The sequence below is a fragment of the Gorilla gorilla genome, chromosome 6, assembly GCF_029281585.2.
Source record: "Gorilla gorilla gorilla isolate KB3781 chromosome 6, NHGRI_mGorGor1-v2.1_pri, whole genome shotgun sequence".
Lineage (NCBI taxonomy): Eukaryota > Metazoa > Chordata > Mammalia > Primates > Hominidae > Gorilla > Gorilla gorilla.
In genome coordinates, this window is record NC_073230.2 from 87,906,721 (window position 1) to 87,922,264 (window position 15,544).

A 15,544-nucleotide genomic window follows, 5' to 3' on the forward strand; every position below is an offset into this window, starting at 1 on the left:
GGGGCGGGGCGCGGCGGAGCATTGTGGGAGCTCTTCGGTCGGTGCCGCTCGGTGGCTGCCGCTTGCGGCCTGCGGTGATCAACGAGAGGCCCGGGGAGTGCGTCCCCAGTCTGCGCACCGGTCCTGCGGCAGCTGGCCCAAGACCCGGAGCCGAAAGGAAGTGTTGGAGCCTGAGGTCGCTCCGCGCCGCTAGGAGGACGCTGTGCCTGGCCTGGGACCTCCGCTCCCGCCCACCGCCCTGGAGCCGCTGAGGGACGTCCACGTGGGCCTGTCCCCGCCGAGCCGCGGCCCTGTCCGCCTGGCGCTGCTCTCGGGCCACTACCTCTACTACCACTACGGCTGCGACGGCCTGGACGACCGCGGCTGGGGCTGCGGCTACCGCACTCTGCAGACGCTGTGCTCGTGGCCGGAGGGCCAGCCCGCGGGCGTACCTGGACTGGCCGCCGTGCAGGCGGCCCTGGAGGACATGGGCGACAAGCCCCCAGGCTTCCGGGGCTCCCGGGACTGGATCGGCTGCGTGGAGGCCAGCCTCTGCCTCGCTCACTTCGGAGGGCCCCAGGGACGCCTCTGCCACGTACCCCGGGGAGTGGGGCTGCACGGGGAGCTGGAGAGGCTTTACTCGCACTTCGCAGGGGGTGGGGGCCCAGTCATGGTTGGGGGGGACGCAGATGCCAGGTCCAAGGCCTTGCTGGGAGTCTGCGTCGGGTCAGGCACGGAAGCCTATGTCCTGGTATTGGACCCTCACTACTGGGGCACTCCAAAAAGCCCCAGTGAACTACAGGCTGCTGGGTGGGTGGGCTGGCAAGAGGTGAGTGCAGCCTTTGACCCCAACTCCTTCTACAACCTGTGCTTGACCAGCCTTAGCTCCCAACAGCAGCAGTGCACCTTGGACTGAGGACGAAGTTACAGAACTGAGATTCTCGGGTCCCAGACACGCACCTATGTACCTCCCACTGGTGTCCCTGCAAAGCCTGGCACTTTTGACATCAATAATAAAAGTGGCAGGGCTGAGCAACACCTCAGGAGTTACTCTGGAAGGATGGGGGAGTTATGTAACACACGAGAGTCAGGAGCCCTGTGGAAGTGCTTTTATTGGCAGTAAGGCTGATCATACAAAAAATTCTCAGAGCTTGATGGGACAAGGTAGTACAAGTATGGATGATACAGGACTGAGGAACGGGGGACGGCTCAAAAGAAATCAACATCGTCTGGGGCATCCAGGTCCCGATATTCCACAATGGCCCTTGGGTCTCCACGAACCATCCTGTGAGGTGAGAGGTAAAGGATGAGAGCTGAGGGCTCCCAAAAGGGAGTTTGCAGGCGGCAACAAAGCTTGGGCGTCTGCCCCCCTCACCTGTTGCGAGGTTTCCCAGGATAACCTCCCTGGCCTCGGAAGGCATCATAGTTCCCTCGACCAGCACCATACGGGGCATGGGGGTATGGAGGGCCTCCTGTGGGGACTGCAGGGCGGACAGCACCAGCTATGACAGAGATCAGTGTTGAGTTGCAAAACTATGTCCTGAATTCCATCCTCTGTTTTCTTCTCCCAAAGCCACACACTCACCAAGCCCCTTCATCTCCCTCCTGTACTTACCTCCATAGCCCAAGATCGGGGGCCGGGGCTGACCGTAGGGCATCAGGCCCTGGGGAGTCTGGTGTGGGTAGGGGAGTCCTGGGGTCAAACCTGGGGGGAGTACAACACAGACAGGGACATGAATTACTGCGGGGGCAGGGAGGGGGATACGGGTACAATTGACTTCTAGGGCTATGGCCTGAGGATGGGGCAGAAACTTCTCGGGGTGACATGTTAAAGAGAAACGGGAGTCCCTGGGTAGTCAAGGGAGAAGGCACATGCGACCTTCATGGATCGTATCTTACTCTGGGCGGGGCCAGGTGGCTGGGCTGGCTTGATCTCAGGCAGAGCTGGGCGCTTAGCATCAGTGAGGAAGTTGTTAAAAAACGCGACTTCCTTTTTCACTTCCTCAATTTTCTCTGCATGCTTGTTGAAGATATGTTTGCGCACAAACTCAGGACCCTGGGTGGAGAGAGGAGAGGGGTCAGGACAGCCACATAAGGGTTGCCTTGCTCCCAGGCCCGAGCTGGAAGGATTCCCAGCTCCCGCCTGCCAGTGCAGTGAGCAGTTCCCCCACCCCTGCCCAGGGGGCTTCCTGTCTCAACCCCACCTCCCACCACCGTAGCACGGCCATTTTCCAACATCCCACACCTTGAATTTCTTGCCACTGAGAGGACACAGCCACTTATCCTTGCCCAGTTCCTGCGTGTTGGAGGTGACGAACTTCTCCACTTCCTGCTCTGGGTCTTTGCGCCCCATCTTCTGGGCCTCTTCCTCTGAGAGTGACTCCCGCACACTCAGCAACGGTGTGAGCTTCTCCTCAAACGTCTTCTGCCACTCCAGCACTGTGGTTTGGGAACAGAGGAAGGAAGGTTGGCAAGGGAGCCGGAAGGAAGGACGGTGGCAAGGGGCTGGAGGACCAAGGCCAGGGGCAGCCGGGAACAAAGGGGAACCTGGAGCTCACCTTCCCCGTGACTGATGCGGTTGGGTGGCATGGGCCCCCGAACGTGGATGATCCCACAGCGATTGGGCATCTCGTCCTCGTTGGGGTACTCACAGGTGTTGTAATAATCCAAGGAATGCACGATGCGCAGGTAAAGGAGGAGCTTGTCCAAGACCTAAGGGAAGTGAATGCGAGCGTTCAGCTCCTGCCCTCACCGCCCGAGCCCCCACGTGCCCCGCGCTGCCACTGGCACCTTAATCAACTTCTCATCCCGCTCCACGTTGATCTCTGCTGGGTTCCCTTCCTTAGGAGGCTCCTCAGGAGGAGCGCCCCCGCTGCTCCCCAGCAGCTCCTCCTCCTCGGCGCTCACTTCCTCGATCAGGTAGTCGGTGATATTCTTCAAGATCGGGTTTTGCGAGGGCAGGCTCTGATGGGAGGAAGAGAAGCAAGTAAGGCAGAGAAAGACCTTCAGAAGAGGTAACCTGAGACCTTCCACAAGTGAAAGAGCAGCGAGGGGACAGGAGTTCACCGGACATAAATGGCACCTTTTGCCCCCTTGAGATTTGTATTTTAGCTTTTGTTCCATCCCAGCCACAAATGATCACTAGCATCCCCCCCGTTCTGCTGGAAGCTGGAGGTGCTGCTACCCACACACGAAGGGGCAAATGAGTGAGCAGGTAAGTGGGTGCAAGGGGTCAAGGCTACAGATAGGTAAGGTCAGAGGTGCCCACAGCAGAGGCACTACCAGTTGCTTCTGACAAAGTCCTTTGGGGAGTCACTGACCGTTGGCAGGGGAGGCGTCCCTGGTTCTGAGGCCCAAAGCTGGGTCCTGTCGTCCAGCGTGTGGATCAGCTTGGCCGCCAGCTTGATGTCGTTGCGCACAATCTGCTTGTGCTGGGTGATGCCGTTGATGTTGCGAACGCGCCGGGTCAGGTCCCTGTTCACACCAGGGCTCAGCTCACACTCCCGGAGCTGGAGGGCAGACATCATCAGCAGCTTACCCCACTTACCCCGCTTGCCAGAGAAACAGCAGCTCTAAGACCCTTCCCTCTTGAGCACCAGCGATTGATCAGACTGCGAGCTCCCTGGGGACGGGGACCACATAGGTCCTGTCCATGCTAACGCCCCAGAGCCTTGCCCAGAGACAACGTAGGCAGACAAAATGGTCAAAGAGTGTGCAGAACAACCAGACTATCAGTGAACAAAGTCACACAGAGGTCCCGTGTGGCACAGAGTCTCCCTTCCTCTTCCCCACAGTCCCACCCCCAGCACTCACACGGATGTTCTGCAGGTTCCAACAGATCTCTTTAATGTTAACACTGCGGTCGAAGGTCACCCAGCCACGACGGAAAAACCTACACAAGAAAGAAAATGTTAGCGTAGTCAAGCGAGGGAGTTGGTGTTGGCCATTAACGTTCCCCTGCACTTTTCCCTCCAACGCACCGAGTTACTCACCTCCTCTCTGGCTGGGGCTCTGAGAGCGCCACCCGCATAAAGCCTGGGTACCTTTTACAAAGCTGCAAGAAGCAGAAAAGCAGCCCCACATAGTGACTCAAGGATTCATTCGCTTCTTCCTCCAATCCCCCACTGCCCTCAGAACCCTAGGGACTAACTGCCTTATCACTCTTCCCATCCTTGGGCAGGGAAAAACCACTAAAGGGCTTCAGAACAACAGCACCTGAAAGCCAATGGCGCTATCAGGACTAGTCCTCGGAGGCCATGGGCCCTGGGGAAGGGGCCTCCCTAGCAGGTGAAACGGGGGCATCTGTCACAGGCAGGGCCCCACTGCCTTCCCTCTGCCCTCCATTCTCCATCAGCCCTGCCCTGACTCCACGGGTCCCCACTCACGGAGATGATCTCGGCCCGGGAGATGTTGGGCGCGATGTTGCGCATGAAGAGGGAGCAGGTCTTATGCAGTGGCCGCGGCTTGCACTCCAGCCCCGCGGCGTCCTTGGGCTTCTCCCATTCTTCTTCTTTGGGCTTCTCCTTCTCCTTGAGCGCTTCTTCTAGGCAGGAAGGAGGATAGGAAGGAGCTGGTGCGTTTTTATTACTGATTGTGGTGGGGAGGATATAGAAGCTTTCCCCTAAAAGCCACCCACTCTCCCGTCAATGTCGCCAACCTCTCACCTCCCCACCCGCATTAGGAGAACGCACTTTAAAGCAGAAAAGAAACCCTACCAGCCTCCTCCTTCTCCTCCTCAGCCTGGCCGCTCTCTGACTCCGACTCGGACTCTGACACGCTGCCCTCGTCAAAGCTGTCGTCCCCGCTGTGCTTCCGGTTCCGCTTCTTGCTACTCTGTGTGAGCCACAGCAGAGGGGACAAGTCAGCGTGCCAGGACCCCAGCCCCAACACTCTGACCCCAGGCCACAGACACCTCACCTTTTTGGCTTCCTTCTCGGAGTCTTCTTTCTTCTCTTCCTTGTCCCCATCACCCTCCGACTTCTTTGTTTTGTCATCATTAGAACTGTCATTCTCAGCCTATGGTAAGAGACAACCACTGGGGATGTCAAACCTCCCCTCCCACCTTTATCAGAGGGCCCCCACCCCCACAGCTGAGGCCACAGGTTCATTTTCCCCAGCCCCCTACTTCTAGCTCCTATGGACCCCTACCCGCCCCCCTCCCCCAGGCTGCCGGGGACAGCACTAGGAGACCCAAGGCTCGGACCTGCTTGCCGTCTTCCTTCTTCTCATCCTTGTCGTTGGTTTTGCGCTCCCCGTCCCCCAGGCCTGCTCCAGCCCGTCCTTCTTCTTTCTTGCTGGGCTCCCCAGGCTTTCCTGCCTGCTCCTCCTCCTCTTCCTGCTCCAGGATGCGGAGATCATTCTCCGTGCCTCCTTCCATCTTAATCACGGCTACCAACAAAGGGAACAGAGGTCACGACCCCAGGGCCCTGGCTCCTGTCAACCGGCTTCTACCTGATCCCCAGACACCCCCACCCCCATGGGGCCCAGATGCCTGCCACCCCTCCAAATCCGCACACCTGCATCCAGCATCTTGACAATGGCATCAGCTTTGTCTATGTCCAGGAGAAGGTTATCAAACCAGCCAGTCTCCATGAGGGACAGGAAGACCCTCAGTCGGTTTTGCAGGGCCCCCCGGGCCTCCTGCCGACGCTTCCCCACCTCATCTGGGTGGTACTTAGACCGAAACCTGGGAACGAAGCAGGGGAGGGAAAGACAAAACAGTTATTGGAAGCCAAGGCCAGGATGAGGGAAGGGGCCCAGGAAAGACAGGGCATATCCCCCTTCCTCTCACAACCACAAAAAGTCATCAAAATAGAGAGATTAGGGGATAGGGGTGCGCTAGAACCACCCAACACCCCAAAAGGAACCAGAAGTTGTGTTCTGTGAAGATTTGGGGGAGAACCAGGAACTAAGAGCTCTGGATTTGGGAAGATCAATGACTACAGGGGGACGCCAGGGTTGGAGAGACAGATTTACCACTTTAAATCTCTGGGAAACACTAACGTAGTAAAAAGGTGTCATTTCCCAAAGCTTCAGAGAGGAAGGCTCAGGAAATAGCAGGCCCTGAAGAACCTCCCTCTCCTCACCAACCCCAAACTGCAGTCATTCAAAAACTGCTCCCGCCAACTCCCTCCACCCCGAGGTGGAAGACAGAGGGCCAGATAGCAAAAGCCCAGAGGCAGGGCACCTTTCTCCACCCGTGGGAAGATAAGCAAGATGGTGAAGGGACAGGAAAGACCGAAGGGAGACACTGGAGTGCCCTTTAGAGCCTCAGGTCCTGCCCACAGGGGGAGAGAGAGGAGAGGGCTGGAAGGTTAGGGAGAAGAAAAATAAAACATTTCAAATAGGACCTCAGAGGGAAAACAGAAGAAATGAGGAGTATGAGGAAAAGGGGAAAGGGAGGAAAGCGGAGAGTGTGAGAAAGTCCCAGAAACCGAAAACAAAGGGAAAAACTAAAGATCAGAGAGAGAAACTAAAAAAACCAACAGGGAGGAAGGTGGTGTTAGGCAGGGAGCAAGAACAGGAACAGAGAAGAATGAAGGTGCATGAGAGATTAGGACAAAGACACAGAGCAATTCGAGAGAGGGGACAGCGAAGACAGAACAGAACCACGAGTGGGGCAGAAGAGGAAAGGAAAGCCGCAGGCATCACCTCCAGGATCTTTACCTTGGCCACTTGGTCAAACAGAGCTCAAGATTTAACTAGCGGCGCCCAGGGCCCATGCTGGCTGGTGGGCCACCGGCTGGCTCCTGGCTGGGCGCCCGGCCGAGATGCCCTGCCCCGCGGGACTCCGCAGTGGGGCCTGACTGGCTAGCTGCCTGAGCAATCACATTCAGCTAAACCGCTGCATTGTGCACAGCAGTGCCCTGCCTGTCTGCCTGGCCGGGGCCGCGCAGCTCAGCCCAGGGGCTCATGTATGGGCTGGGTATGGTGGGGGTGGAGGTGGGTTTGCTCCGAGCTCCGTCGATGAGCGGGTGTAGTTCCCAGTTCTGGCTCTTTTCAAGGAGGAGGAGCAGAAAGAGGATGAGGAGGAGGAGGAGCAGGAAGGGGGGAAAAGATGGTTGATTAAAATTAAAACATCCACAAAAGGAAAAAAAAATTAAAATTATTTTTCTGTCAAACGACCCTGAGATCTTTGCTTTTCTTGTCTGGATTCACTCGTCGCTTTAGGAGGATGCCACAGCCACACAGGGTCCTGGTGATCAGGGATGACAATGACCCAACACCAACAAGTGGGAAGCAGTCTGTCTGCTGCCCCAAGGGGCCAAGTGGCTCTGACCTGCTGCCTGGAGGTGTCCCACTCTCTGAGGACAGCAGGACAGGAGATAGGGCGGGGCGGGGGCCGTGGCAGTCGCTGAAGTGAGGGGGAGACCCCATCAGCCAATGCTGTCATACTTCCCGACCCCCGCCCCCAGAAAGTTCTGGACAGGGAAAACTGGGAAGAGGACAGGGCTGTGGCTCCACCAGCGGGGCCAGGGGGACATGCCAGGGCAGAGGTCCAGGGAAGCAGGGGCACTCACCACTCCTCATCTTTGTGCGCCAGGAAGAAATCCTGCATCTGTTGCCTCCGGAAATCCAGCTTGTAGTCATTATAGCGCTTGACAGCCTCCGTCTCATCCACCGAGTCATCCAGGGAGAGGAGAAACTCCTTGAAGGTCTTCATCACGGGCGGCGGCACACCCAGGTCAATCTCTGCAATGCTGCCCAGCCTGGAGGGGACCCCGGTCAGGAAGGCTTGGTTGTTGGGGAACGGTGGGAGGCTACAGGGGCCAAAGTAGCTGGGTGCCCCTTTAGTTTGTCCACCATGGACATCACCCCAAACCCCAACAGCTACCATCCCTACCCCAGGGACATGCCTCTGTGTGCCTGACCCGCTCCCTGGCTTCACCCATGGCCTTCAGCAACCCCATCCATCCCCCAGGCCTACCAACCCCCTTCTGAGAAGCCCCGCCCTTACCTGGCCTGGATAGGCAGGACATGGTGCTGCATGATGTGGACGTCAGGGTGGCCCCAGGGCTGAGGGGGGCCATAAGTTGGGCCCCCACCCCCCCCAGCATAGGGCATCTCATAGCCAGTGTGGTATGGGTCAGAGCTGTGCTCATCCCTGAAGGTGGGGGACACAAAAGTAAAGCAGAGAAGGGAGTCACCTCCCCAGAGCATGGAGGATGGACAGACGGGGGTACACACAGCATGGTCTCCCAGACAAGGGTTTCAAGGAACAAAGTAACGATGGGTGATGGGAAGTTGAGAAAAGGAAATGACAAAGATCTAGGCACAGGTGAGGGGAGAAAGGGGAGGCCCAGGTGGAACTGAGGCAAAGGGGAGGAGAGGGAAACCGCTCCATCTCACCAGTCTCTCCTCATGCGCTTCTGTGGCGGGCTGAGTTCGTGGCGAGGTGGCGAGAAGCGCTCTCGCCGATTCCGGTCATAGTCCCGATATTCACCCCGACTACGGCGCTCACGGCCACGGTCCCACTCTCTGGCAGTAAGAACAAGTAACAAAGATTAAAGGCCAGGCACAGTGGCTCATGCCTGTAATCCAAGCACTTCTGAGAGGCCGAGGCAGAGGAACACTTGAGGCCAGGAGTTCGAGACCAACCTGGGCAATAGTGAGACCCCCCCCCCGCCATCCCTACAAAAAAATTTTTATTTTTTAAAAAGGTAACAATAATTAAAGATACAGCTGGATATGCCACAGCCACATTCCTAAACAGGCCCTTCTTACACCCTGAGATACCAGACTAAAAAGCCTACAATTATAAAACTTCACTCCTAACAGAAAAAGATTTTTCTCTAGTCAGGGCAAGCCACTGCACTCCAGCCCTGGCAACAGAGACCCTGTCTCAAAACAAAACAAAACAAAGATTCTTGTCTAACTCCATGAGTTCAGCCAATACCCAAGAACTGATGGTTCTCCAACTCTTCCTCCAGCCTGGCCTTCCGCCTGCGCTCCAGACCCACACGAATCACCCCTGCTACAGGCCCACTTACGGGCAGGTCGGGGCTGCAGCAAGCTTCGACTGCACCAGTGCCCTCAGCCCGGGTGACGGAGGGAGACCCTGTCTCTAAAAATAAAACAAAAAACTTTTTAAAAATCATCCCCTACTAGAAGTCCATCACCCCCTCAAATTCAGCCTGTCAGAATCAAGCCTATTTGGCCGGGTGCGGTGGCTCACGCCTGTAATCCCAGCACTCTGGGAGGCCGAGGCGGGCGGATCACGAGGTCAGGAGATCGAGACCATCCTGGCTAACATGGTGAAACCCAGTCTCTACTAAAAATACAAAAAAAAATTAGCCGGGCGTGGTGGCACCCACGTGTAGTCCCAGCTACTTGGGAGGCTGAGGCAGGAGAATGGCGTGGACCCGGGAGGCGGAGCTTGCAGTGAGCCGAGATCGCGCCACTGCACTCCAGCCTGGGCCACAGAGCAAGACTCCATCCCCCCCACCAAAAAAAGAAAAAAGAATCAAGCCTATTCATCCCACCACTATGGGCCCAAATGTCTTTTCCTCCTCCCGCTCCCCACTCTGCTGTATCAACGGAACAGCATCTCTCCCCAGCTGTCATTCACTACCCTCACCGCTAATTACTGCTCCTGCTAATCCTCTGCCTCAAAGCCTATCAAAGCTGTCCCACTCTCTGCCATCCCCACACACCCTGTCCTAGTCTTTGTCCTTGGCCAGTGTGGCTCCTGCAGCCCTGGCTGCCCGCCTGCTTCTGGTCTCTCGCTTCTGTCTCCCCACTGGCAGGCAGACCTTCCTCAAACACAAGTCTCATCACATCACACCCTTACTTCAATGCCAGTAAGCAACACTATTGTTTTAACTTGGGCTCCTGGCTGTCACTCCAGCCTCTCGACCAGTCACCAGCCTCTCCACCAGTCACCAACCTCCCAACCAATCACCAGCCTCCCCCATCCTCATCATCTTCCTTTTTTTTTTTTTTTTGGAGACAGTCTCACTCTGTCGCTCAGGCTGGAGTGCAGCAGCACAATCACTCTCGGCTCACTACAGCCTCCGCCTCCTGGGCTCAAGCAATTCTCCTGCCTCAGCCCCTTAATACTCTTAAAAATGACTGAGGACACCAAAGAGTTTCTGCTTATGTGGGTTACATCTATCGATACTTACTATATTCAAAACTAAAACGAAATGTTCCAAAACCTTCATTTTTAAATTACACAGTAAGATGAAACACATTACGTTTTTATGAAAAATCGTTTTCCAGAAAAATTTTGTTGAGAAAAAGTGGCATTGTTTTTACATTGTCACCAATTTCTCCAAGTTCTGGCTTTGTAGAGGATAGCTTCTACACTGAATCTGTTGAGATATTTTGTTCTGCTTGAAAAATGAGGCAGGCCGGGCATGGTGGCTCACATCTGTAATGAATGCTAGCACTTTGGGAGGCCGAAGCAGGTGGATTGCTTGAGCCCAGGAGTTCAAGACCAGGCTGGGGCAACATGGTGAAACCACCTTTCTACTAAAAATACAAAACTTAGCTGGCTGGCGGGAAATGGTAGCTCATGCCTGTAATCCTAGCACTTTGGGAGGCCAAGGCAGGCAGATCACTTGAGGTCAGAAGTTTGAGACCAGCCTAGCCAACATGGCAAAACCCTGTCTCTGCTAAATACACAAAAATTAGCCGGGCGTGGTGGCAGGCACCTGTAATCCCAACTACTCGGGAGGCTGTGGGAGAATCGTTTGAACCCGGGAGGTGGAGGTTACAGTGAGCCCAGATCACGCCACTATACTCCAGCCTGGGCAGAGTGAGACTCCATCTGAAAGAAAGAATGAAAGAATGAAAGAAAGAAAAGAAAGAGAAAGAAAGAAAGAAAAGAAAAGAAGGAAGGAAGGAAGGAAGAAAGTAAGTTAGCTGGGTGTGATGGCATACACCTGTAGTCCCAGCTAATCAGGAGGCTGAGGTGAGAGGATCACCTAAGCCTGGGGAAGTCAAGGCTGCAGTGATCTGTGGCCATGATCGTGCCACTGCACTCCAACCTGGGCAACAGAGTAAGACCTGTCTCAAAAAACAAACAGAAAATCAGGCCTCATACTGATAAGGAGTTGGAAAGGCCTTTTCAGATTAACTGTAGATATTCATGTTGGATACTACCCAAAATTCAACAAGAGGTAGGTTCTTTTTTTTCTTTTCTTTATGCTACCTTGTCCAAGAAGGAAGTAGTTTCTCACAGGCTAGTTAGAACCTTCAATCTGAAATAGTATCAGTGAATATTTCTTTCTCTGCTGCATTAAAATCCACTGTTCTATCTTTCCCTTTCAATGGACCTTGATTATGTCTCACCCAATATCAAAATGCATTCATCAGCATCACTGCCTATCTCACCAAGTCTTTACTTAATGGGAAGCTGTCAAGCTCACATTAGTAGAAGTTTTCCAAAATTTTAATTTCCTTTTTTTTTTTTTTTTGACACGGTATCTCTCTGTTGCCCAGGCTGGAATGCGGTGGTGCCATCAAGGCTCACTCCCACCTCCACCTCCCAGGCTCAAGCCAACCTCCCACCTCAGCCTCCTGAGTTGCCGGGACTACAGGCATGTGCCACCACCCCCAGCTAATTTTTGTATTTTTTTGTACAGACAGGTTTCACCACGTTGCCCAGGTTGGTCTCAAATTCCTGGGCTCAAGCAATCCACCCACCTTTGCCTCCCAAAGTGTTGGGATTACAGGCATGAGCCACTGCGCCGGCCCAAAATTTTAATTTTCACTGGAAAGTTCTACTTCATCACTGGCAACAAATAACAACAGCTTACACTGAAGTAACAGGTTCTCAGTTCATTTTCAAGATGTCTGCCAAATACCCAAGTATGAACAATCACTGTTTGTCATTCATTCAAGTAAAAATAACATCCCATGGAAAAAAGCTGTTAGTTCAGCTCACTCAATCACATGCGTACTCTTGCTCAAGACAACTAACGCAGGCCTGTAATCCCAGCACTTTGAGAGGTCGAAGCAGGTGGATATGTGAGGTCAGGAGGTCAAGACCAGCTGGCCAACATGGTGAAACCCCATCTCTACTAAAAATACAAAAATTAGCCAGGCAGAGTGGCACGCACCTGTAATCCCAGCAACTCGGGAGGCTGAAGCAGGAGAATCACTTGAACCCGGGAGGTGGAGGTTGCAGTGAGCTGAGATCGCCCCACTGCACTCCAGCCTGGATGACAGAGCAAGATTCTGTGTCAAAAAAAATTTTTTAAAAAAAGACGTACAGTCAAGAGTCCAATTTAATCAAATTTAAATGTTTTACTCTTTCATCAAGAATCATTGATGGAACTGGCTTTTTTTTTTTTTTTTTTTTTGAGACAGAGTCTTGCTCTGTCGCCAGGCCGGAGTGCAGGGGTGTGATCTCAGCTCACTACAACCTGTGCCTCCTGGGTTCAAGCAATTCTCCTGTCTCAGCCTCCCAAGTAGCTGGGACTACAGGCGCGCACCACCATGCCTGGCTAACTTTTGTATTTTTAGTAGAGACAGGGTTTCACCATGTTGGCCAGGATGGTCTCAATCTCTTGATCTTGTGATCTGCCCGTCTCGGCCTCCCAAAGTGCTGGGATTTCAGGTGTGAGCCACTGGGCCCGGCTGGCTTTTCTTTTTTTTTTTTTAACTCTTTGCTGTCACTGCCTTGATGTTTGGCAAAGCATCAGCAGTTTCACCCCTCATTGCTATGGCACCATCAGTGGAAATGGCAATAATATGTAAACATTACCACAAAAACTAATTTTAGCCTCGGAGACCCCCTATGGTCTGTGGACATTCTGAGAAACAGGACTCTAACCAAATTAGAATATGCTAAAATCACACGTTATGTCCACAACTCCAAGCTGTTCATGTCACTCGTGTCTGGGGAATTCCCACTCATCTTTCCAAGTCTAGCCAAGTGTCACTTTCCAGTGGGTCCCTGACACACAACCTCCAGCACCGCTCCCCTCCTTTAGAGATCTGTTCCCTCAATGTTTACCCTCTTTATAACTTCCACTATATATACTCATTTACAGAATACATCCACTGCCATTCTGATCCCCCATGCCAAGCTCACTGTAACACCCTAAGGTCAATAACGACATCTTATAATCAATTAATCTAATCAGCACCGCCCTATGAACTCCGAGATTTTAGGCAAAACAGTGACAAGAAACCTAATCATATATTGTCAGGGAAATAATCTGACAACCTCTCCAGTCAGATCAACTCTATATTATTATTTTTCTGAAGCAATCCTCCTAAAATATAATTTACAACCTGGGCAACAGAGCAAGACGCTGTCTCTACAAAAAATAATTTGAGACCAAGCACTGGCTCATGCCTGTAATCCCAGCACTTTGGGAGGTCGAGCTAGGTGGTTCACCTAAAGTCGAGAGTTCCAAACCAGCCTAGCCAACATGGTGAAACCCCGTCTCTACTAAAAATACAAAAATTAGACGGGCGTGGTGGCAGGTGCCTGTAATCCCAGCTACTCGGGAGGCTGAGGCAGGAGAATTACTTGAACCCCAGAGGCGAAGGTTGCAGTGAGCCAAGATTGCGCCATTGCACTCCAGCCTGGGCGACAGGGCAAGACTCTGTCTCGAAATAACAATAATAATAATTTTTAAAAGTTAGGCGGGCGTGATGGCCTCCCCCTGGAGTCCCAACTTCTCAAGAGGCTGAGGCAGGAGGATCGGTTGAGCCCGGGAGGTGGAGGCTGCTACGACTGCATCAATGCACTCCAGCCAAGGCAGCAAAACAAGACCCCATCTCAATAACAAAACAAAAAAAAGCAAAAAAGCACGCTTTTCGTGCATGTATAAACAGTGCTTCTTCATACTCAAACTCTTAGCTCTATAGCTCTGATCTGCAGAGAATTTCAAAAACCAAGCCACAGCTAGTTATTTGGCCAACAGCAAATAGGCTGAACCACAGGAAACGGTCCAATGAGCCATTTCATAGGGTTCGCCCTCATAAAAATTACAAGGGGGAGAAAGAAAAGCGACGCGGGTGGAGTGAAACGGCATGAAACGGGGACAAGATGAAGTTAAAAACGGCTCACCTGTCATTCCAATCGTCCCCTCGACGTCTTTCATCTCTCTCGCGGGAACGGTCGTAGTCGCTGCGCTCTCTTCTGAACTTGTCCCTGCGCCTTCGATCGTACTCGTCATCACTGTCACCCATGGCACGGTCTGAGGGGGCCTGGGGACCGGGGAGGGGCGGTCGGAATGGTGCAAAAGGACGAGCGGAGGAAGGGACCGTCCCTCGCGGGCAGATCGCCCGCTTCCCTCCCGCCAAGGCCAGCCCTCCGCGGCCCCCACCATCCTAGGCCTGAGGACGCGGCTCCAACGCCTCCACTCGCCCCGAGGTTCTCCGCGCCCGCCCCCGTGGACCCCGGTTCCTCTCCCGCCCCAGCGGGGCCCCCCAGGCTCCTCCCCTCCCCCACCTTGGAGCGGCCGCGGCCGTTGGACTCGCGCTCGGACGGGCTAGATTTCAGGGCGACCTGGGTCGCGGGCGCGCGACGAGGACTTCGAGGAGGGCGAGACGGAGACGGAGCTCTTGAGTAGAGGGCCGAAGAGAGGCGAACAAAAGTGGGACAACCGAGGATGGGCGGTAGCGCGCGCAGCCCGCGCTGCGCCTGCGTCACCCACGCCTCCGAGGCACAAAGCTCCACCCTCGCGGCCGGAACTGGAACTAACAAACCGAGCGCGAACGGCGGGGAGAGCAGGGCGTGATGGGAAAGGGGTGGGTATCTCGCAAATCTCGCGCGGTTTTTCGAGACGATAACGCCTCGAGCGTTAGGAACTACGGGACCTCGGCTGGGCCAAGCGCGGCCTCGGGAGGCGAACAATCCCTCTGGGCGCGAAGGGAGAGTCGAAGTCGAGGATCGCGCGACCCCGGACGTGTCGGGGTCCTAAGACAGTTCTCATCCAGCCATGTTCCCCCCACGGGCCTCCTGACCTCACCGGGGGTGATTTCGTCCCCTCCTCGGGCAGGGCGTGGGCTTGGGAAGCGCGGGCGCTTAGGGGATGGAAGGTGGAAGCAACCATTTTAAAGCATCGTATCCCACCATTTTCTGCTCCAAATATCCAGCCAAAATTGGGTGCCACAATGCGCACTAAATGCAAAGTCCGCCGTTCCTGCTTTTCCTCGACAAAGACGCCCCATCTTTAAGTAAAATTGGCAGATCTCAGTCTTAACCCTGCTCAGTATTTGGATGAAATAGGCTGTAAGTTAACGCCCTAAACAGAGTATGGACCGCCCAGATTCAATGGATTACCACCCCCGAGAGTAACACCAAGGCCCCTCTCAGTGAATTGAGTGTGAGACTTAATAGGAAGACCAGCTGAGGTGGCTCACGCCTGCAATCCCAGCGCTTTGGGAGGCCGACGTGGGAGGATCACTTGAGCCCAGGAGTTGGAGACCTGCCTGGGCAACATAGCAAGACCCCTTTACAGAATATTTAGGGCCAGGCACATTGGCTCACACCTGTGATCCCAGCACTTGGGAAGGTCGAGGAGGGAGGACTTAAGCCCAAGAGTTCAGGACTAGCCTGGGCAACATAGCAAGATCCCATCTACACACAAAAAAATAATAA

At 54.2% G+C, this 15,544-nt stretch overlaps 2 protein-coding genes across 8 annotated transcripts; one reads left to right on the plus strand and one right to left on the minus strand.

Annotated features, from left to right (window-relative positions):
- Positions 1 to 11: 11 nt before the first annotated feature.
- On the plus strand, positions 12 to 1,017 carry UFSP1 (UFM1 specific peptidase 1). Its single transcript, XM_004045928.5, has one exon. The coding sequence runs from the start codon at positions 467 to 469 to the stop codon at positions 893 to 895; it is 429 nt and encodes a 142-aa protein (XP_004045976.1). The 5' UTR covers positions 12 to 466; the 3' UTR covers positions 896 to 1,017.
- Positions 1,018 to 1,073: 56 nt separating this feature from the next.
- Positions 1,074 to 14,707, minus strand: SRRT (serrate, RNA effector molecule). Of its 7 annotated transcripts, none has more exons than XM_004045924.5 (20): positions 14,393 to 14,707; positions 14,009 to 14,148; positions 8,329 to 8,457; positions 7,937 to 8,083; positions 7,500 to 7,688; positions 5,496 to 5,665; positions 5,183 to 5,367; positions 4,897 to 4,995; positions 4,695 to 4,812; positions 4,365 to 4,522; positions 3,972 to 4,033; positions 3,793 to 3,871; positions 3,300 to 3,488; positions 2,770 to 2,943; positions 2,538 to 2,691; positions 2,225 to 2,418; positions 1,879 to 2,035; positions 1,595 to 1,684; positions 1,355 to 1,481; positions 1,074 to 1,264 (listed from the first exon to the last, which is right to left on the minus strand). In XM_004045924.5, the coding sequence occupies exons 2-20, from the start codon at positions 14,128 to 14,130 to the stop codon at positions 1,189 to 1,191; spliced, it is 2,619 nt and encodes an 872-aa protein (XP_004045972.3). In that variant the 5' UTR covers positions 14,131 to 14,148; positions 14,393 to 14,707; the 3' UTR covers positions 1,074 to 1,188. The 7 variants fall into 7 exon arrangements, with proteins under 7 accessions (XP_004045972.3, XP_018886482.2, XP_055248948.1 ...); XM_019030937.4 differs by having other exon boundaries at positions 4,365 to 4,519; positions 14,393 to 14,655; XM_055392973.2 differs by having other exon boundaries at positions 1,595 to 1,696; positions 4,365 to 4,519; positions 14,393 to 14,645.
- Positions 14,708 to 15,544: the final 837 nt, after the last annotated feature.

Coding starts and splice junctions, on each gene's coding strand:
- UFSP1 (XM_004045928.5), top strand. CDS start 467: ATGGGCGACAAGCCCCCAGGCTTCCGGGGCTCCCGGGACTGGATCGGC.
- SRRT (XM_019030934.4), bottom strand. Junction 7,689..7,936: donor GTCCTGCCTATCCAGGCCAG/GTAAGGGCGGGG, acceptor GGTCCCCTCCAG/GCTGGGCAGCATTGCAGAGA. Junction 3,872..3,971: donor GAGCCCCAGCCAGAGAGGAG/GTGAGTAACTCG, acceptor TTTCTTGTGTAG/GTTTTTCCGTCGTGGCTGGG.